The 23,007-nt window shown below is 36.5% G+C and overlaps 1 protein-coding gene across 9 annotated transcripts in view; it reads right to left on the bottom strand.

The window, feature by feature from the left end:
- The window catches only part of Esrrg (estrogen related receptor gamma), a 593,548-nt gene that overhangs the window by 227,884 nt on the left and 342,657 nt on the right, over positions 1 to 23,007 (bottom strand). The window contains exon 1 of one of the 9 annotated variants that reach the window (XM_026387966.2): positions 9,878 to 9,888. The exons of the other annotated variants lie outside the window; for them this stretch is intronic. Coding sequence (XP_026243751.1) covers positions 9,878 to 9,879 — 2 coding nt within the window. The 5' untranslated portion in view covers positions 9,880 to 9,888. Of the gene's footprint in view, positions 1 to 9,877; positions 9,889 to 23,007 lie in introns of those variants that run through there. 9 annotated transcript variants of the gene reach the window in all.

Below are 23,007 nucleotides of genomic sequence, written 5' to 3'. Positions count from 1 at the left end.
TTAAACTACAGGATTTTTTATACTAGCAAATGCACATTGGAATAGATACCAGCTATTTATGGCAAAGAGATAACTGCTACCTTATAGAGAGTGGAAGACCCACAATTTTAATATAATTCAGCTCCCCTGCTTACCAACCTTTTGCATCTTAAGTCTTACATGATAGAAATAGTATAATCTTTGAGATCAAAATAAATCAGTTCAGATATTCCGCATGTGTTAAATTCACTAAATCAGAACTCAGCTCTCTCTCAACCCTCTCAAATTTTCTAGGCCTTTAAAAAACAAAACACTAAAATAGAACAACCACATTAAAATTCAGAATATAAAAATGACAGACATGATTTGGTCCCCCCCGCAGAAAAAAGCAATTTCCCTGCCATGTATTTAGCTATATCTAAGATATGGGCCTGATTCCTTTATTTGTGGTCTAAATGTAGGCAAGTTTCTAGATCAGAACTCACATAGCAAAAAAAAAAAAAAAAAAAAAAAAAACTGTGCTTGAGAATACTGTATAAAAGCAGGTAGTAAAAGCTTAATTACCAGTGGCATTATGCTGTCTATATTGTTAAATGTGAACTCTGCAATTAAGATGTAAATTTGGTTGTGAGCAGTGAATTAAAAGAGCTTTGAGATGTAGAAGAAAATCCAAGCATTCTGTAGACACCCAGGGAAAAAAAAAGATTTGTATATTCAATCTAAAATGAGACATGTAATCAGTTTACAATTAAAAAAATAAATAAAAAAGGCATTTTGCAAAAGAAACATGATTTTTTTCCCAAAATACAATCAAAGAAATATAGAAGCTAATACTGCATTAAAAGGACAGAAAAAAAATCTTTGGTTCATATGATTACTATCTTGATTTCTGAATAAACTAAAATCCTCAAGGTAATCAGAAGATCCAATTGTACACATTTTTAAAAGATATACCCCCAAACATTTCATTATTATTTTTATCTGGGAATATTTCTTTAAAAAATAAAAATTATTTAAAGTACTCAACACATATAATGTACTCAATAAACACAAAGATTTTGCACTTGTATGGCATATTATATTTAGTTTCTTTGCATTATCATGCTGTAGCAGAACCTGTTTATTAGTCCTTTGAAATGGTTTTTTAAAGACAAGATTTGTAGGCAATTATTTACCGATGCATCTTAAGTCACCACATTGCCTAAGAGTAATCTTTTTTTCCCAGAATTTTCTTATTTTCCTTGGGGTACTTATTTGCCCTGATTAAGAGCCATTTGACTTATCTGTGTGTATTACTAAAAAATATTTAGACTCATGTTCACATGTCCGTCTGTTTTCTGTGTCCACAGACATACATGCACAGAGTCATCCCCCTGATCTCTCACTAACCATATTTCATCCTTGCAAGGTACAGTGTTCAATGAGCTGGCTGCTTTGTGAATGACCAGAGGTGCATTAGGTGTATAGGGATGAGTCTGTTCCCCTTAGGAGCTAAGGGTCGCATGCATAAGTCAAGGACCTAAGATCCACTTACTGTCTTGAATCCAGTTTAACCAACTTCAGATTTAAAATGATATCCATTGCTCTAAACATGCAAGACAGCTTTAGAATATTTTATAAACACTCAGCTCAAGTCATCTCCAGAGCCTTTCCTAGTCAGTTTTCTCACTTTGAATGAGAAAGGAATGGATAATCACAGAAATAAAAACACCATGGGCAATAATGAACTTATGCCTTCAAAAAATCTCAGTTATAAATAATTTGGGGGCAAAATAGATTAACAATACATGTCTATTCCATGTTGTTTATCAGTCTATACACTTCACAATCTTACCACAAGGAGTCTACCCAAATCAGGAGAAATTGAGCCAGACAAAAGGACCTCTTCTGACTCTTTCACAAAGAGTATAAATAAATTAGTTAATACCAGTCTGTGATGCACCAGGCCCTGAGTCTAAGCATAGCTTTGGCAGTCACAAATAGCCAAACAACTTCATCTCCAGCTAACACATAGGCATCAAGCAGAGATTATACTTCATTTCCATTTGAAAGACTAGAAAGGAACCAGCAAAAACTCCAGTGGAAACAAAAGGTAGATTCCTCTGAGTCGTGTATACCAGAAATGTTACTGCATTTTAGCCAGAATAATTGCTTAAAATATTCTGTGAATTCTTATGTTGGTAAAGGTGATGAGAAAAGCAGTGTTGCTATTATTGCATATTAATAACTATTTTTCACTCTCACTTTTTCTGAAAATTAATAGGATGAGTCTATATTTAAATATTTCAAATCCATCACTATTATTGTGAAATAGTTTCATTTTATATTGCACATTAATTATGTGTCAAATATTAAAACCTAAACAAGGCATCACAAGTTTAGATTTTTCAAATTGCCTTGTAATCTGCCTTTACAGATTTTTCCTCAAGATCCTAAACCTTCGAAAAGCTGTTTAACTTTTTGAAACGTTCTCCCTGCTGTCTTTGATGTATCAGGTATGGTGTAATATATCATTCTACAAAAGCAAACCAAAACTCTTACAAACCACTATCTTTAACTCCAAAAGCAAATCCACAATGAACATCCCTGGAAAGGGAATCTTAAATGATAAGCAAGGGGGCCTAGATATCATATTGTCTTCTATCTCTTCTTAAGCTGTGTCACTTTGGATAGGTCCCCTCACCTATCTGTCCCTTTTCTCTTCATCTACAAATTGAATTTTTTTTTTCTTTAGCAGTATAGGAAATTTAACCCAGGGCCTCATGCATAGTAGGCAGGCACTGTACCACCAAGCCATATCCCCAGTCCTATATTGGTATGACTTCTATTGTGCTACAAACCTGCTTAAAAACACACCTTTCCCACCAAGAACATGCAGAGTTCTAAGTCAGGATGACTACTTTATATTACTACCAAACCTCTATCAATTCATCATATCTCATTTTCTGTTGCCTTTCATTTCTAGGGCACAGGCTTTGATATTTAAATTATTGTCTCGACTGGCAGGAAGCAATCATTTCTGCTGAAAGTGCTTGGTTCCACAGAAGCCCTAATAAAAACCTTTCCTTTTGACAAACTTCTTGTCCTATAAATATATCCCATTCCCAAATTATGGAGTCTATATAAAAAAATGCCCATTCTCTGGGGAGCAATTGTGTCACCTCCGTAATACACCAAACTCTTTTCCTAGTGTTCTGTGAAAATGGAAGTTAAAACAAAAAAAAATAAAAATTAAAAAAAAAATCAGAGACAGAGAAACTAATAGAGGCAATTCAGTTTCTGTTTAATTAATTCAGGATTATTTCACTTTCATTTTGTCAAGCTAATAATATACATGGTGAAATGTCAGTAAAAATTAAATTATAAACTACAGAAGCTCCAATGGGAAAAGTGACTTTAGATATGTTGTATTTCCAACAAACTTACCCTAGTAAAATATCAAATGCATTTTATGGTTTCTTGCAAGCTTTCTATAATCTACCTGGCATGTATTTACAGAGCAATAGTTAACATGTTGAGATTATATATTAATAAATGAGTTGCAGTTATATTCTTTCCTGAATGTTAAGCACCACGAGCTAAATGCAGAAAACATTCAAGGTCAATGTCCCATTTTAGACCTTTTCAGGCAGCTGTAATATTATGATAATCAAGCTTAAAATATTCCTATAGAAAGAGTAAATTAGCCTTTTCACTTGAAAGATGATTATGATAAACAATAAACCAAAGAGAGAACAAAATCCCTATTTTTAAAAGCCATAAATTGTTGACTCAATCATGTGTGTGATAGTATTGTCCAAAATAAAGGGTAGCTTACCTCTGAGAGGCAGGAGGGGGGGGAGAAGTGGAGAACAGAGGAGGAGGGGGAAGTGGTACAAATATGACAGAGTTCAAAATAAGCAATACATGGTATGATACCAGTAGAATGATCAAATTATCCACCTTAGCCACCCCATTAAACATAAAATATATTTGAGGATACAGACACATACACACCTCCAAGAAACATCAGAAAATCACAGTTTGCTTTTCTATTTTTTTTTTTTTTTTTTTTTTTTTTTTTTTTGCAGTGCTGGAGATTGAACCCAGGGCTTCAACCATACTAGGCAAGTGCCCTACCACTGAGCTACATCCCTGGCACCAACACAGAGTATTTTTTAATGATGTGCATGGATGTTCAACATAATTTGAAAGCTCTCTTTTCCCACTGCTTCCGTTAACCCCATTGTCCACGATTTCAAAGAAGTAGTTGAAAAAAGAAAAAAAAGAAGAGACGGTAAGATATTCACATATGGTGTCCACATAAACAAGTTTAAAGAAGTCTTACACTTTTTGTTTTGTTTTGTTTTAGACATCACAACTGACATACTTTTAAGGTTCCATTTTATAAATGAATGTGTTTGATAAACATCTGCTTCCCCCACCAAGGCTAATTAATTTGTGTGTGTGTGTGTGTGTGTGTGTGTGTGTGTGTGTGTGTGTGTGACAACTGGCAGAAGTCAGCAGACTGTGAAAGGACACACAGGAAGGGGCCAAGGCCAGTTCTTAGGCATGCCTTGGTTTCCAATTCCAGTGATCTGGGGTAAAGACTTTGGACTAGAGTCATTTCACTCATCTAATTCTCAGATTCCTCAAATATGAAACAGGAATAAGGAGAACAATCACTTGCTATGGTGATTAAACAACTTAACTTAGCACAGTGCCTGGCCCTAGTTGGGGATAACATATGACTCACTGGGCCATCATCACTGTGGTTTGGGCCAGTTGTCATAAGCTTAATAATTTATGGTAGTCCTTCTTTAAACTCTCAAAAGTACACCAATTTGGGTAATAAATTTTATTGTCATGTTCCACAAAGTGAGCTTTCCATAAATATTAGCCACATTATTTTTAAATCTTATGAACTGAAGGAAGAGATTAAAAAAAAAAAAGTATAGCATTGTATTTCAGTTGGACTCCATCTCTGACAAAGAAGAAAATTAGGTATACATTTTTCCCCATGAAAATATTGATAACTGTTAATTACCATAAGATGTTAGGAGGGGCTGGGGTTGTGGGTCAGTGGTAGAGCACTTGCCTAGCATGTGTGAGGCATTGGGTTCAATCCTCTGCACCATATAATTAATTAATTAATTAGTTGGAAAAAAATGTTATGAAATGCTCGAGATAATGCCACATATACATTGGCTCAATGTAATGATAGGAAACAATGAAAGATGTTCCCCTGAAAGCTATCATCATGTTCAATGAGGAAAACAGCCTTGAGAAAGTTAAAGTCTGCTGACTCTGGAGAATTCAATTGTACATTGTTTCCCAGAAAGAAGGGGAGAGAGAAATTGCTCCTACTCCTTTTCTCTTCCATTAAGATACTTCTTCCACATTCTTCTACCCTAGCAGTTCAGTCAATAATGCTGCTGATTTTATTACTATCCCAAGCACCAGCTCATTCACCCAGGAGCTCTTTTGATCAGATATCCCAAGAACTCAATTTCTTCACAGGTTTTGCTCTTGTTACATTGAATGGCTACTAATCTATGGCAGAACAGTAAGTCTGGCCCATGGGGAATTACAGGCTGGGAAAGACCATAGGGATTATGAGTCCAAGTGGGTTACCTTGCAGGTGGAGAAAATGAGGCTCAGCATGGTTAAGAGCTTTAACCCAGGTTATACACCTAGGTAGCAGGAAAGCTTATATTAGAAAAGATTAATCCCTCCCTTTTCCAGTGCCTAGTTAGTAACAAGCTACTAATGTTAATCTCACGATTGTTGACAATACATCTGAGCACAGAACTCTGACTGAGATCTGAACCTTCTGAGCACAAAGGTGCCAGTAAGAGCCAAGACATCTGAACCTGAGACAAATAATCAAGAGTATACTAGGCTGCCTCTACTTTCTCCAACAGCTTAGAAAAAAAAAATTAAAAAGAGGCACATATTTAAAAATAAGTAGGGATGAATTAGCAGAGATAATCATCTCTCTCTTCCCCAGATAATTAATTGTCCTTTTAAAAGTGCACCTTTAGGAATTCAGAATTTTTTTTTGGGGGGGGGGTGTTGTTTGTTTTTCAGTTCTGGGGATTCAAACCCAGGGCCTCCAGCATGTTAGCCAAGGGCTCTACCATTGAACTATATCTTCAGCCCTAGAGTCAGTTTTTATTAAATGGATACTCTACTCCAATCCCTATCCAACTATAACCTGGGTGGGGTCTGATCCTGTCCCCAGGGCCAGTAATAGAACTGGCTAAATATTTGTGTCATGTGTTAGGAGTACAGAGACCATGTCCTGGATGAGTGAATGAATGAATGAACTAGTGACTAATTCTATTGCTTAAGTTTATTATTAACCAGTTTAAGAGAGGCTGCCCAGTTTTTAGTACTAATATAAAGACATTTTAAAAGATAAGGTGATTTTAAAAAGAAAAGATGAATGATTCGGATGAGGTTGATAGAAAAAGACAAAAGATCAGATGTCAGCACAAGGCCTACATATAGTGAGGTGCTTCAGCATTTTATCATCATTTATTCTTGAAAGAGCAATGTGGAGTGATTGCTTTCCTCCTTTTTATTTCTGTTTTCCAAATATTCACACTAAGTATTGGAAAATGAAAAAATATTATTAAAACAAAAACAAATTAATAAAGCTGCTATAACAGTGCCTGGAACCATGACCTTGCAGGATAACATGGAAACATTTTCTCATTTAACAGGACAGCAAATGCTTTTTAAAAATCAAGATCTCAGACATGTTTTGAAACCAAATAATTTCCTACCAAAGCCTTCAAGTTGGCTTTTGTATGCCATATAAAAATGTCTGTATTAAGGATCCTTCTCATTTCATAAAGGTTTTCTTGATTAAGGTTTGATGGCCACATAGCTCCTCTCTCTATGAGGGATTATGCTGGAATGGCCGAGAACACTAAATTCTTGCAGAAAGGAAGTAGAGTTTTCCTCTGATGAGGAGAGGAAGAAGGGAGTTAATCAAACAGCAGAAAAGACCAAGGTCTCCCCTTTTTGCTTGCTCTCACCTCTCTTTACACCCTATAATTCTTTAACCAAGTCCTATATTTTATTTGGGGGTTTCACTCCAAATAAAGCAAGACCCTGAAGACAAGACAGCACATGAGAGAGACCAAATGTTATTTCTAGAAAATTACACTTGGGATGAAAAATACAGCGAGACAAAGACTTCCCTTCCCACTTCCCAGGTTGGTTAACAGGAATGGTGGTGGGGGAGGGGAGGCATGAGGACAGTCATTAAAGCACTGAAACTTGGGGGCTCTTATTTGTAGTTTGTGGCTAAGTGCACAGCTTTTTGTTTATGAAGGTTTATGTCACCGAGGTATATTCAAGCAAAGTCTGTGTTGCAAAAAAAAAAAGAAGAAGAAGAAAAGAAAAGCAAAGAACATAATCAAAGACCCCATCTTTCCCCTTCGAATCCAGTTACCACTTGAATTAGAAAACTAAGAAATTTTCATTAGTGAGAAGAGAAACTTAATTCACCCTTGGATAAATTAGAACTGTAAACAAAAAGTGAAACTTAACAAAGGAAGATTTTTAAAACTTTGTTTTTTTAAATATAGCCAGGAAGGAAAGTTTAGCTGTTTAGAACATTTTAAAATTGAAATTAGTAAGGATAATATCTATATATCTATATATCAAATATATATCTACACTGGGGGCTATCACTTAACAAAGACTTTTCACTCCTGCTTCTTTTTTTCCTTACAACAGTCGTGTGTAGCACATACAAGGTATGTATTATAATTATCATCATCATCCCCATATTTTAGATCACAAAACTGAGGTCCAAAGAAGTTATTCAGTTTTTATGTTGCAAAGCCCAGACCTGCTTTTATTATTTTCTGCAATAGTGGAGACTGAACCCAGGGCCTTGCACATCCTAGGTAAATGCTCAACCACTGAGCAACATTCCTAGCCTTTCTAGATTTTTCTTTTTCTTTTTTTCTTTTTTTTTTTTTTATGTGAGGGCTGGGGGTGGGGGTGGGGAGGTCTTGCTAAATTACCCAGGCTGACTTCAAACCTGTGCTCCACCTGCCTCAGCCTCTTACTATGCCCAGTTTTTTGTTTTGTTTTGATTCTACATCTTTAGCACTCCTAATCTCAAATTGTTTCCTATAAATCATGCATCCTCTTAGGAGGACACACAAGTAGTACAGAAAAAGCATTTACCAGTATGCATGTTTGTCTATCAACAAATAGTTTTGTTTTAGGAAATTGTAATGAAGCAGTTCCCAACAACTTCCTATCCTGCTCTACTTTCATTACTTGGGAAGTAGTCACCTTTTAATGCCTACAGTATGCCAGGACCTGTCTCAGTTTTCTGGTATCAACACTTGCAATACCAAGGATTTGAGACACAGAAAGGAAGCCCCATGGTCTCAATTTCCCTTCTCTATCATGGATTTCACTCAGAAAAGTTTCCTAAGGCTCTCTGTTGTTGCCTTTTTCTTCCCCAAGTTTCACAGTCACACAACCAGAGAATAATTCTAGAAATCTATGCCAAGGGACAGAGAGGTCTAAGAATAAGCAAAAACATTCTCCATAAAATAGAAGCAACAGCAATCCAAGGACAATTTAAATTATTTTAAAACAACCATCAATGCCTGGAATTTTTACAGGATCTCCTCCTTAATTAAAAAAAAAAAATCTATGATCAACTCATTTAATGCAACAGCTTTATAAACATAAGTGCTTCAGAATTATTCTCTATCACCTCTCTAATCTTTCTAGAATGCAGAAGAAGATTTTGTAGCATAGTGCCAGGTGCTCTTGAGCCTGGTTATGTTGCTAAGAAGATCTTGGAAGGAAACATAGCCACATTTTGTTTCCTCTATTAGCAAAAATGATTAAATGAGACAATATTAGTTTTAATGGGCTTCTTCTGTGGTCAGAGCTTTCCAGTACTGTCCAAGTTGTGTCCCACCATTGGCCTCATTTCCATGGATTGAGCAGTTAGACCTATTCAATTATTCAATCCCAATCAATATTTTGAGATGTACAGAAAGTAAATGTAAACATTTTGTTTATTTTTAACAGACTTAATTCATGTGCTCTTTCTGGGGGACAAAGTTACATATTCATAAATAAACCATGTAGTATTACCAAGAAAGTGTTCCTGTCCCTGTGATTCTGGCTCTTATTTAGTCAGCTCCAATATACAGCAACACTGCCCACAGTATAGACAGGCCACTCTCCAATGCCCGCTGGGGTGATGCCTCCCTCAAACCACTATCCAATCAATATCCCCTCTGGGTGAAGTCTCCCTCAAGGGCCACCAGACAGAATCAATGGCTTCTTCCTCTGTGTCCCATAAAGCTTTGCAGTCACTGGTCTAACTGGTTTATGTCAAGGTTCTTGAACTTGGGTCCCTCTTTCATTTAGTAAACCTGTGAGACCCTTCAATCATTCTTGCTGTGCTTAGTACTATAACCTACCCAATAAATTGTTGATTTGGGGCAAAAATGATTTATACTCATGCAGCTTGAGTATTATTGTTGTTGTTTGTTTGTTTTGTAAATGAGCTTCAATGTGTCCCTGAAGAAATTCTCTCAACATTTTAATGCGATTGATGTTTGCTCTTTGATAATTCACCACTTGCTAAATAAAACTTAGTTCCACTTACAAAGAAAGGAATATTGTTATCGTTGAATATCTTCCCCTCTCTGTGGAGAAGAATATGATACCTACATTTTTCTTGACATAGCATTGCACAGTGATGACTGAACCCTGCAGTTCCCCATCTCTGCTATGCATGAGTGAACCTCTAGAACAATTATTCAATGTCCTCAGTCCATAATACCATACTCCTAAGTAAATCAATATGCTTAGGTGGCCCTGACAGATCTCAATTAACTTAGTGATGTATTTGAGAACTCACATTCCTGGGTCTTGGGTCTCCACTCCATCTGAGAATGAAAAGAACAGGAAGGACTAACAGGTAACCCAAATGTTTCTATTAATGAGTAACCTTTCTAGATCATATAACTCATCCCAAATATGATGCTTCTAAGGAGGTAAAGAGTACTTTTCACTTTGAAATGTATACTCTCAAGTTCAAGTCAAACTGAGTTTTTAAGGTAAGGGCTAAAATAAAGTCTCTGAAATTCCCCTGTCTTACTGAAGAGAAGTGAGATGTAGCAGAAAGAACAGATGAGAAGTGATGGCTTTCCTGGATCACCTGTGTCCTGGAGCAAGCCGTCTCATCTCACTGGGCTTCAGGAAATGGAACTCAGTGGTTCTCAGAGTGTGGATACCAGACTTGTAGAATCTGCAATGAACTAGAAGCTACTTAGAAATGCCAATGCTGGGCTGAGAATGTGGTTCAGTGGTAGTGGTGGCCTAGCAAGCACAAGGTCCTGGGTTTAGTCCCTAGCACAGCAAATAAACAAATGAATGAATGAAAGAAGGAATGAATGAATAAATAAATAAATAAAATTTTAAAAATTGCAAATCCTAGGTCTTTCCCCCAGACCAAGTAAATCAAAAACTCTTAGGAATAAAGCCCAGCAACTGTGTTTTAACAGGCCTCTCCTGAAGCTTCTGAGGCACATGGAAGTGCAAGAAACATTGGCTAGAGGAGAACATCTCTATAGAGCTCTTTTGCTCTAAAACTCTACAGTTTCATTATCAGGAACAGAATCTGTATTAAACACAAAAGCTCAGAATTCACTTTGATATTCACTATATTATTATTGTCTCATACATTTTTTTTAACTTCATGTTTCAACACATGTAGTCTTATGAATAAAATCATACAAGAAACATCAAAACAAACCAAACAGCTACCGGTTAATTCATAAATAGCAATGTGGTCTTAAACTTCTAGAAAATTCTATACTCAGTTCTTTTTTTAGTGTGTGCACATTTGATTCACTCAACTGTACTATTGAAAATTCCCAAGTAAAAAGCCTTAACATTGTGAGGGACAGATATAGTGGCTCAAAGAGCTGGAAAGAGTGGTTTATTGTGCTGTGTGTGGGTCTACCATTTGCCAGCTGGTGGGCGGTTGGACTAGTAGATCAAACTCTCCTAGTCTCATTTTTATAATTTTTTTAAAAAACAATGAGTCTAACCTCATACTCTTGCTAAGGAGATTAAATGAAAAGGTCTATGTATCAGTGGTTTCCATCTTTGAAAAATCCCAATCCCCAGGCCTAGTCCTAGCCAATTATTTCATAATCTCTGGCATCAGGAGTTTTTAAAGTTCCCCAGATAAATTCAACATGCAGCTAAGGTTGAAACTGAGAACCACTGGAAAGTGGCTGAGTGCAGGGCCCGTAATTATCATTTTACCATTAGTGAACCATATAAAGAAAACTTGGGTTAAAGTATAAACTGGGCTATCAGATGGCCTCGTATTAATTCTGGCTCTACAGAGTGTTGGCTGTGTGATCTCCAGAAAATACCTGAATTCCTAGGTCTTGGTTTTATCATTTGTTAAGAAAGACAATTAGCAAAAGAAAAGGGACAAAAGAAAAATTGCTTACTTCATAAAGTTGTTGTAAATACAATCTGTAATTTTAATCCAAGCCTACTATGAAGTAGAAACGTGAAGAAAAATTATTCTTCACATAGAGCCCATAGAAATTATTTTCTGCCCACAGAAATGTCAGTGGCCCGTGTTAGATGGTGTCACTAAATACAACTGACTCCTGGGCCTTGACTAATACGCATAGACTTGTTGTTGTTGTTGAGACCATATGAAAGCCCCAAAGCCCAACAGCAATCACAAGATCAGGTAACCTAGCTCCACATTGGAACTGCCTCCAGACTTTCTAAATCTATGGATTCCAAATTCAGTAAGTCAGAATCTCAGAGGTGGTTCCCTACAGTGGTAGTTTTGGGGTGAGGGCTACTGGTAATTCTAAACTGCAGCCAATGTTGAAAGATGAAAGAAAAAAGTGATGTGAACCATCAAGGAAGGGCTTTAAGGGAAGGTGAGAACCATCTGTGGGCCTCAGATTTTGTAGTGACATCATTCAAGGAGCAAAATTTTCTTGGAATAATCAGTTAATGAAATTTAACTAAAATAAGCACAATACGCCGAAGAAGCATCTAGAAGAACAAGGTGAGCCATAAACATTTTAATTAGTGAAGTGTTATAATAGTAAAGAAATATGTGTGTGTGTGTGTGTGTGTGTGTGTGTGTGTGTGTATTTCCCACCAGTACTAGGAATTAAATTCAGGGCCATGTGCGTAAGTGCTCTACCATGGCTATGTCCCTAGCTTTTTTTTTTTTTTTTTTTTTTTTTTAATATAGTTTGAGATAAGGTCTTACTAAACTGGACAGGCTGGCTTTGAACTTGTCATCCTCTTGCCTGAACTACCAGAGTATCTGGGATTATAGGAATGTACCACTGTGGCCCAGCTAAACAGTATACTAAACATTGTGCTTCAGAGTAAAAACCCATATGAAGTAGTTTAAAAAAAAATGGTATCATTCATAATAGCTAAACTGTGGAACCAACCTAGATACCTTTCAATAGATGAACAGATAAAAAAAATGTGGCATATATACATAATGGAATATTACTCAGCAATAAAAGAGAATTTTAAAAATCATGGCATTTGCAGATAAATGGAGTTAGAGACGATAATGCTAAGTGAAGTTAGCCAATCCCAAAAAACCAAATGCTGAATGTTTTCTTTGATATAAGGAGGCTGATTCATAGTGGGATAGGGAGAGGGAGAATGGGAGGAATAGACAACTCTAGATAGGGCAGAGGGGAAAAAAGGGGAAGGGAGGGGGCATGTGGTAATTAATGATGGTGGAATGTGATGATCATTATTATCCAAAGTACAGGTATGAAGACACTAATTGGTGTGAATATACTTTGTATAAAACCAGAGATATGAAAAATTGTGCTCTATTTGTGTAATAAGAATTGTAATGCATTCCACTGTTATATATAAATTTAAAAACAAATAAGATAACATTGCTGTGTAACTTTTCTTTTCTATTCTTTTTTTTTTTTTTTTTTTTGATGGTGGTACCGGGATTGAACCCAGGGCCTTGTCCATCTCCTTTATGCCTGGCAAGTGCTCTACCATTGAGCTAAGTTCCCAGTATGACTTTTCATTTTTGTATATTCTTCTGCTGCATTTGAATGATTTTATAATGAATGTGGAATATTTTTCTAACAGAAAAAAAATTTAGTGTGGGGAAAATAGTAGATTGAGTGGGGCAAAAATACTAAATAAAGATATAGTAAAGTAAGTGCCAGACCCGAGAGAGGTTAAAAAAAAAAAAAAAATGGCTCATTCATCAGTAAAAATATCTAGAACTCCCACTGCTGGCAGATTCCTGATCACATACCAAAAGTCCCTATTCTCCTTCCCTCTGCTCTTCTGTTTTCCTGTTGTTTAGCAAAGTCCTACTTAAGCCTACTACTTGGTGTGCCCTATAGGGGTCAGGGAAGTCTTCCTAGAGGACAGAGACCTCAGCATCCAATCCTCCCATTAACCAAATGCTGTTGATTTGTTGCTTGTATTAATGTGATTCTTTCCTAACTGTAAGATTACCAAAAGTAAAACTGTATCCTGTTCATCATTATAAAAATTCCAACACTGATGGAAAAGTACATAAAAGGTGACCTCCAGTGATCTATTGTACTAAACCAAAAACCTGCGTAGCTGTGAAAAATAGGCAAGAAATCCTGAAAAGCCAAGAATAAGATGTCATACAATCATTGCTCCACTTGTTTTTTTTTTAAATAAAATAAAACAAAAACCAATTCTTATATATAAACTCTTTTCTGAAATTTTTCAGAATTCCTACTTGAGGTTGACAGTGAAAAGCTGCCTAGGGCCATTGCTCAGTGGGTTTAACTGATAGGTACTCTGAAAATGCTAATAATTTGATCCTCTAGTGACTGGTATATAGAGTTTATGCCAGTGATCCTCAAATTGAAGCATCAATATCATCAATATCACCTGAGAATTGTTAATAATTCTCAGGTCCCACCTGAAAACACTGTGGAGCTGGGGTCCAGCAATCTGTTCTATCAAGTTCCCTAGGAGATTCTGATAGATGCTCAAGTTCAAGACTCTCTGGTTTAAACTGAAAGATTTGGAAGAAAAAATGAAAAGCAATCTCATTGTTGAATCTCTTTCCAAAGTCACTTTTTCTAATATGGCTCTTCAATAGATGTCATAGAATGAACACAATGTTTCAATAACTATTAAAATTCTCACCTCTGGCCCCTGAGAAGGATGGAGTTTAAGATGCAAAGAAGAGAACTGTCTCTTTTCTACAGTTCAACACATAGGAATTCTTCATTCTTGACTTTTCCCTGCAGATGTCTTATAAATGTAGCCACAGACACATCTTCAGTCCTGAGACTGACTCCTGACCTCAGCTATGTTAGTACCTTTGCTGCTGAAGAACAAGTCCTTGGATCACTGACTTGCTATTATTCTATGCTTAATAGCCCTGACCTGTGCAATATTTTTTTATCTGGCTACCGTCCTATCTCTAAATTTTCTATTTTGAATGAATACCGATTTTGTGACATGAAGTCTGCTATATAATGAAATGCAAACAATGAAAAGGCTAAATCAGTTTACAAAAAATCTATTTGTCAAACAGTGTGGAGATGTTCCCAATTTAGCCTGGGCAGTTCATGCAGCTCTCGATAAGGGAGTTAAACACCTTGCTGTTCGCCAGTTGAAAATAAAGGCATCAGCACCATAGATATATTTTCCTTTCAAAAGTCTTTGTTGTAACTTGTAGCTAATTAAATGTCCTTACACACAAGATGCACTCACACAGCAAAATCAGGGAATTTTCTTACTAGAGAGCTCAGAGAACCACACCAGCTTCCAGCTACCACCCCTTATATCACATTTACATTTCTATAAGGCTTCATCAGCCTGGCCAAAAAAAAAAAAAAAAAGAAGGCAAGGGTAGGCCTTTTCTGTTCAATTTTGGACTAGAGAGATTTCTAAGCCCTGGAAAGGGAAGTATTTAACATTAAAAAGAAGAAGAAGAAGGAGGAGAAGGAGGAGGAGGAGGAGAAAAAGAAACAGTAACCCTGTCTTAGATGATTGTGGAGAAGTAATGCTTTGTACATAAACGACAGTTACTCAAAAGTTATCAATAATTTAAAAACTCAATAACTTTTACTTATAGTATTTCCCTTATTTCTAAATAATACCCCTGTATTAAAAAGCCTGATATTCATTTTTTATTTTACTTTTTTTTTTTTTTTTTTTTTTGGTGCTGCAGAGGTTTGAACCCAGGGCCTTATGCATGCTAGGCAAACAATCTACCAACTGAGCTATATCCCCAGCCCAAGCCTTAAATTTATTTGAGTGGCTTTAAATTTACCACATCATATTTATCAAAATGGGGGTTTGTAGATATTAACATTCTTCGACTTTCCCACCTTCTGAATTTAACTATTTCATTGGATTGTCAAATTTGTTCTTTTTTTCTTTAATGATATAAGAAATTGATTCCTAAATATAACTGGAGTCATCACAGTTCCCAGCCTGTTGTCCTCTTTATTCTTTCACACCCCAGTTCCCATATGGGGAGACTACCCAACATTATGGGAAAGCATTGGACATAAAAACAGAATAGTGTCTACACAGAGGGATCATTATTAGAGAATTGAAAGCTCTTTGGGAATCAATATAATTTATAATTATTTCTTTATACCTGTTCACAACCCAATATCATCATATTTATACTACACACACACCCCCTCAGGTTATAATCCAATCCCCATAGGCCCTCCCAACACCATGCCCTTACACCACTCCCATCCCTACCTACATACTCTTTTTCATATAGAAACTCCAAAGAGCATTCCCTTTCCGGAGGCATCTCTTATCCTGACATTATTTTGCATTCTTATGTCCATCTGTGAACAATTTCATTTCTCTCATTAAATTGTGAGCTAGCTACTTGAAGGCAGGAACCTGTCTTATCCCTGAATGCTTGGAACATAACTAAGGGTTCCACAGAGAGCAGACAGATGCTCAGTAGCTGTTTATTGAAGAAGTGAATGCATATAAGCAAGCACTCAGGGCTCTTGCCTTCTGAGCTTTGAACTTTTGATTATGAGAAAGATTTATGCAACCCTTTCAATTACCAAAAAAATACCACTCTTTTGAACATGGGTGCTTGGTATAAGTTTGTCAGCTTTCTAAGTCCTATTGTTTCTGACCATAAATCATCTCTACAGTCTTTTCTTCCCCCATCTTTATATTCTTAAAAGTTCTAACTGCCAGAATCTCCTAACCAGTGTTTTCCTTAGTTGTCCTCCATCTTTCTATTTTTTTCTAATTCATCCCATCTGATCTTCTCAAGGACTTTTCCTGTATTTTTCCACTGCTATAGAACAAAATCAAGATATTTGGAACCAGAAATTCAAGTCTGCTCACCATCTGACCCAAAGCCTCTTTCCTAGTTTATTTTTCATAATTCTGCTTCAAACAGCCTGGTATAATAATCCCCAGTTAATCTGAACATGTTGAATATGTTCCTAGTTCCAGGACTGTTGATCCAGATATTCTCATCATCTTGTAGGTGAAATCCATTCAGTCCTAATTCTCCTCATAGATGTGATATGTCTTTCACAAAGCAGGTGAGAGCCTTCTAGAAGGCTTGAGACACTGGAGGAAGGAGATGGGTTTTCTGAGTTAAGTCTCTAAAGGCAATTGGGGGAGGAACCATTCACATGGCAAGTAAGCTAGCCTTTCATTACAAAAGAGAAGAATAGCATCAGATTTCCCCAGTGCAGTATATGTTCCATGAAGACAGCAACCAGCTAGTTTATCTTGGTCATCCCCATAACACCTCTCAGAATGCCTTGTGTACAATAGTTGACCAATAAATATTTGTTTAATGAGGATTTATCCACTATGTTCTACCCCCCTCCAAACCGTTAATATGATACCTTGCATATAGTAGGTACTCAATAAATGTCAATCAAAGGAATAAAACACTTCTTAAATTTTCCATCCTTTGCTAAAGTGCAAAAGCAGGGAGAAGAACACTGTAAGATTTCAGTTGCTAAAACAAATTCTTAAGAAGGAAATAATAATTAATACAAAATGTTTATTTTGTTTACACATCAAAAATAAACTGTATATAGAAACTAGTGAAAATGTTGTATTTACATCGCCCTCTGGTGTCGGACTCTCCCAGACAATTAAAAAAAACCCTCAAGCTTAAAAGTTTTAGGAGGATTTTTACCTCTAAAAACGGAGCATCCCGCTTTCCATGATAAATACAAAATGAGCATTGGGTGAGAAGCATAGTGTCTTTCAAATTTGCTTCAGTTGTTAAGAATTGAATTCTTAACTCCAAGAAGGTATGGAGCCTCCAATACATTTGCTTAATGGAGCGGATTCTTCCTTCTGTCGAAGTCGCTGCCTCACCATGAGAGCCATTAGAGACCAATGGCATGAGGCTGCTAGTTGTGTTTCAGGCTTTGTATATAAAAGGTGTGCTTTAAACTCAGGAAGACACAATGTTGCAACAATAGCATACCATGAAAAAATCCCTTTCCCAAACTTCCTGAGCTAAGGCATTCAGTAGGTTAAGCACAAAAGGTAACAACACAGGAGCAATCTCTTCATTTGCCATTAGAGGTAGGATGGTATGCCAATGTAGCTGAAATAAAAGCATATGGCATCTTCAAAGTGACTGTTGGTATAGCAGAGAGAACCCTGGAATACACATCTTAGAAATAAAACTATATTTCTATGGCATAGTAGTAAAAAATTTCCCTTAGATGAAAACTAACAACTTGCTAGTCTTCAGGGTAATTTACAGAATTAATAAAACTTTTCCAAAAATGAAGAGCAATTTCTAAGGAAGTATTAGACCCCAAAACACAAACTAGAACTAGATTCTGGTGTGGTTCCTTTTAAGAGTTTTGCTCTTATCACTTGTTGGTTTGCTTGTTTATCAAGCTGCTGGCCACTTAGTGCTCAATCATCCCTCCCTCATTATCACTGTCACTGTTATCATCATGACCAATGTTGATAAATATCATGAGTTTACAATATGCTATTTTATATCATTTAACTCCTCTGATCCTCATAATAATTTTAATGATATTACAATCTTATTGATTAGTAAACTAAGGCTTAATATCTTACTACAACTTCCACTGTGGGTAATTCACACAGTTCTATCCCTGTCCATGGGACACTTAGCTTTTGCTCTTAATCATCATGTTTACTGCCATTGGGAACCAGACCTTCCATGATTTGAGATTCCCTTGAACATGACACCACATAGAGTGTAGTTCTGCTTTTTTCCCTCTTTTCATCTAAGTGATGAACAGAAAGGTGTTGATAGGAAAGTTTGAAAGGGTTAAGTGCTTTAAGAGAACAAAGCTAAAGAGATCAATCTCAGATGGGTAAGGAACCATGAGGGAGTTAGAAGTACATTGCCTGCTAGAAGTCTCTCCTATTTTGCACTGAACGAATGGCAATAAAATAAAGAGTACTTCGGGGTGTCAAATCGATGTATTTATCTATACTATATTTGGCCAGTATTTATCACATTGTTGTTAGCACCACAGTAGGTGCTAAACAAAATATTTACATAAAAGGGAAGTGTAAGCGCATATCCTTTCCTTAGAAAGTAAACATTGAACATTGCCTGTACAACCTTCATAGGGAAACTCACTTGATGTTTTAATCACATCTCTCATCTGAGTCTGGTACTGCACCCTTGGGTACATACATGCACATGCACACACATGCATCTCTGTACACACTCCTTAAAGCAAATGTTCAACAATGCCAAGAGTATACAGACTTTAGGCAAAGACTTTCAAAATGCACACCACGATAAAGAAAAAAACTGAGTTTAAGAAATGTGCATACATAGGACTTATAGAGGTTATTTCTATATCTTACCATCTTCATTCCTGGCAATGCGTGCTGTGTGTTACCTATGAGCGGTCTCTTTTTGGCTACAAATGTGTCCCATCTTCCATCTGTTCTTCTAGCAAGATTGCTGGCCTACTGCCACTGTAGCTACATCAGCCTTCATGATGTCATTTGACTAGATTTTCCCTGGTACCCATTTGTTTTGCTCTCCAGGTGAGAGCAGGTATATATATATATATATATATATTTTCCCCCTGTAGTTCTCTAAGCAGGTTTTAATTTCAGTTCCCTATTAGAAAATGTCTATGTTTCCACTCTATTTACCAAAGCTTGCAGCCTGCTTTGCTAAGGTAGAAAACAGGCTCAAAAGTTCCTCAGAAACTGCTAGTTGAGCCATCAGAAAATCAGTCCAGGGTCTCCATTCTCCTTTTATGATGGGTTGTGAATTGGAAATACAACACTTCCTGGATTTTCCTATATTCTTTTTAGTTTTGCTTTTCCTTCTTTCACTTACTTAAGAAATATCCTGTATACTCTATTCCAGATAACATGCTAGGCCCGGGATTTTACCACTGAGCCACATGTCCAGCCCTTTGTATATTTTATTTAGAAACAGGGTCTTGCTAAGTTGCTTAGGGCCTTGCTAAGTTGATGAGACTGACTTTGAACTACTGATCCTCCTGCCTCACTTCCCAAGCAGCTGGGAGGCTGTACTACCATGCCCGGTGAAATTATCTAATTATCTTAATAACATATTTAAAATAGGTATTATGCTGCAGATGACTCCCATTTTATGAAGAAATGCAAAGAAAAAAATAAAGCTCAGACACTGACTTATCCAATCAGGAAGTGACACCATGGTGTTTGACCCAGGACTATCTGTTTGACCCAGGCTGGAGGCTGTGCTCTTTCTACCATACCACATGCTTCTCCTGGAAAGCAAGCCTAACCTAGACTGATAAAAAGAAAAACAATACCAAACTGATAGAACATTTATAGGCAAAATACCCTAATTGGCAAAATGTTAATTTCCTCTGCAGAGTGTTAAGTCCCAAACAGAATGGCATCCATGAAGCTGCAAATTGCAGAAGTTATCAAAGCCAAATTATAAAAGAATTCATCACTTAAAGTTCTTAATTTTCATAGCAATTTTTCTTGCCTAAGGATAGAATAAGTTGTATCAGACTTGAACATGTGCTCAAACTTCATTTTCAAAGGTATCACTTGAAACATTATATCACTTTTAAAAATTTTCTATAGCTTATCATTGTGTAAATAGATATAATCTATAAACTTCTGATAAAATAATAAAATTTCCACTGGTCCTTCATTCTCTAACTTGGAGAACATAGATAGTTGTCAAAATCTAAGTAATCAGAAACTGGCCCCTAAGTCCAAAAACTGTCTACTCATCAAATTAGTAAAGAACATGTACATATGATAGCAAGCATTCCCCTACTCCACACACACTCTTTTGCTTTGTTCTATGTTATATCTGTTTGCATAAAATTTTGACTATTTTCATTGAAACAGACTAGTTTAACTAATTGTTTTCTTCAACATGTTCCAAAGACCTTAGGATATTACCAGTAATTATCAATATGACTTAGCAATGGAAATCCCATTGAAGATCTCATAAAACAGACTAAATGGATTTGATAGAATTTGTATTCTAAATTGTTTTATCATATTAGTTTCCAGCACAAACATATCACTTGAAAGCTTCCAAAATGCTTGTAAACCACATGATCTCATTTAGTCCTGTTATGTATTTGCAAGATAAATAATGCTAGTTTTCCAGTGTTAGAGATTCTGAAACTAGAATTATGAGAGGTTATTTAAATTGTGTGAGAAGGTATCCATAAGTGGCAGAGACAAATTTTATAGTTGTTACCACTGCCCATCAAGCTTCCTCTGTGTCCTAACTACCCCTTCATTCTTCTCTGTGGCAATGCCATGTGATTAAAGGGATGCCAGTGTTGGGCTGGGGATGTATCTCAGTGGCAGAGCATTTACCTAGCATGCACTAGGCCCTGGGTTCAATCTCCAGCACAACAAAGATAAAAAAGATGAAGGCCAGAGTTAAACACATCACTTTGTCACAGGTGGTGGGGTCTCATATAGTCATCTACTCTGTTCCTCCATCCAGCTCCTTTATATCATCACGTCAATGTGAAAATGAAAGTGTTGAAATCCTCCTCCCTTCCCCACCCTCAGCAACATGGCTTTTTGCTGATTTCTCCAGATGTCCTCTGATAAAGGAATGTAAAAGACCAGGAAATATGGAATGCAATCATTGCACTTCCTTCCAAGCTAGATAGTGATTTTGTCAAATAATCTATAATTACCAAACTACCAAAATATCTATGAATACTCTCTATGTAACATTGTTCTACTATTAACAAATAGCGTGGCCTTGGGCAAATCATTCACTCTTCTTAAGCCTTGGTCCTCCAGGGAAGGAAATGGATCAATGTATACAGACTCTATTCAAATCTCCAAATATCTATGAAAGTGGTATGATTCAAAGAATATGAGTGCTCATGAGGCCAAAATATGATTAACAAATAGAATCCAATAAAATATTCACCCTTGTTTTGTATATAATGTTACTTATTTTATCAATCCCACTGTGCTCAGTTTCTTGCAACTCAACTAGAAAGGAAAAGGTAATAAAGTAATAGTAGTTCTGTGATGCTGCTAATAGGTACTCTGAATAATAAATAACTCTGCAATAGAGTTAATACTTAAAAAAAACTTAAGTGTGTCTGTTTGGATAGGACTATATTGTGGTGTAATTACTGATTTACAAATATGGTTTGAAAAAGAAGAGACTTTGGCTGAGGATATGGTTTAGTGGCAAAATACTTGTCTAGCATGTATGAAGCTTTGGGTTCAATCCTCAGCTCCAGAAGAGAAAAGAAAAAAAAAAAGCTGAAATTTATCATAAGTGATAGAGTCCCATTTCACTTGACCAATACCTGTGCAAAACAATTTACAAGTATACTTCTTCTCTCTTTTTTTTTTTTTTTTTTTTTGATATGGAGGATTGAACTCAAGGGCACTTAACCAGTGAACCACTTCCCTAGTCCATTTTACTTTTTGTTTTGAGAAAGGATCTCACTGAGCTTTTTCTTTTTCTTCTTCTTCTTTTTTTTTTTTTTTCCATACTGGGGATTGAACCCAGGGGCGCTTAACCTGAGAGTCACATCCCCAACCCTTTTTATACATATTTTTTTATTTAAAGATAGGGCTCAGGCCTTGCTAAGTTACTGAGGTTACTGAGGCTGTCTTTGAACTCACAATCCTTCATCTTCAGCCTCCCATGGCACTGGGATTACAAGCATGAGCAATCACGTGCCCAGCTTACTAAAGCTTCTTAGGGCCTTGCTAAATCACGGAGGCTGGCACTGAACTTGTGATCCTCCAGCCTCAGGTTTCTGTGTTGCTGGGATTACAGATGTGTGCCACCACACCCAGCTCACACGTACTTTTTAATCTATATTACCTGGAAGGACAGAAATGGTTAGTTTGTGGCCCCAGAATACCCAATTAATCTGAGTGGGGCCCCATTTTTTAACCAGTATTAACAGAATAAGGAAAACATACAAGAGAGTCAAATGTTATCCCCAATACACAAGCAAATGCTTTGCCAGTAATTTCAAAGAACTTAAAACATGGTCTTGCTAAACTTTTTTTTTATTATCAGTACCAAACCAAGAGTCTGAATATTAATAGAACTATTTATACAGACTGTTTCTACCTTAATGCAAATGTTTCCAATTTATACTGCAATTTGCTCTATCTAAACATGCAGAATCCTCTAAGTTTTTCTTTACATTTGCTCAAAGTATGTGAGTTAGTTCATGAATTTTTTGCCAATTGACAAAAATTATTATGACTTATGGGGAATATAAGTTGTCCCTGTACTAATAAAGTGAGTAGATTTAGAAGGATGTTGTAGGGTCAGCCAACTTGTGCAAACTCACTTTAATCGAGAGCTCCAATTTTGGCGGGTGATACGAAATGTGGCAAGGAGAGCAAATCCATAACTGAGTGAAGTGGGCCCTGCAAACTAGAAATAATCATGAGACGTGGTCCATGAGTGTGGCCTGCTGGGTGCACCACCTGTCCTTGCAGACGGGGACAGAA

The sequence above is a fragment of the Urocitellus parryii genome, chromosome 9, assembly GCF_045843805.1.
Source record: "Urocitellus parryii isolate mUroPar1 chromosome 9, mUroPar1.hap1, whole genome shotgun sequence".
Lineage (NCBI taxonomy): Eukaryota > Metazoa > Chordata > Mammalia > Rodentia > Sciuridae > Urocitellus > Urocitellus parryii.
The sequence above is the reverse complement of the archived record's forward strand: the minus strand, read 5'-3'. Positions and strand labels throughout refer to the sequence as shown.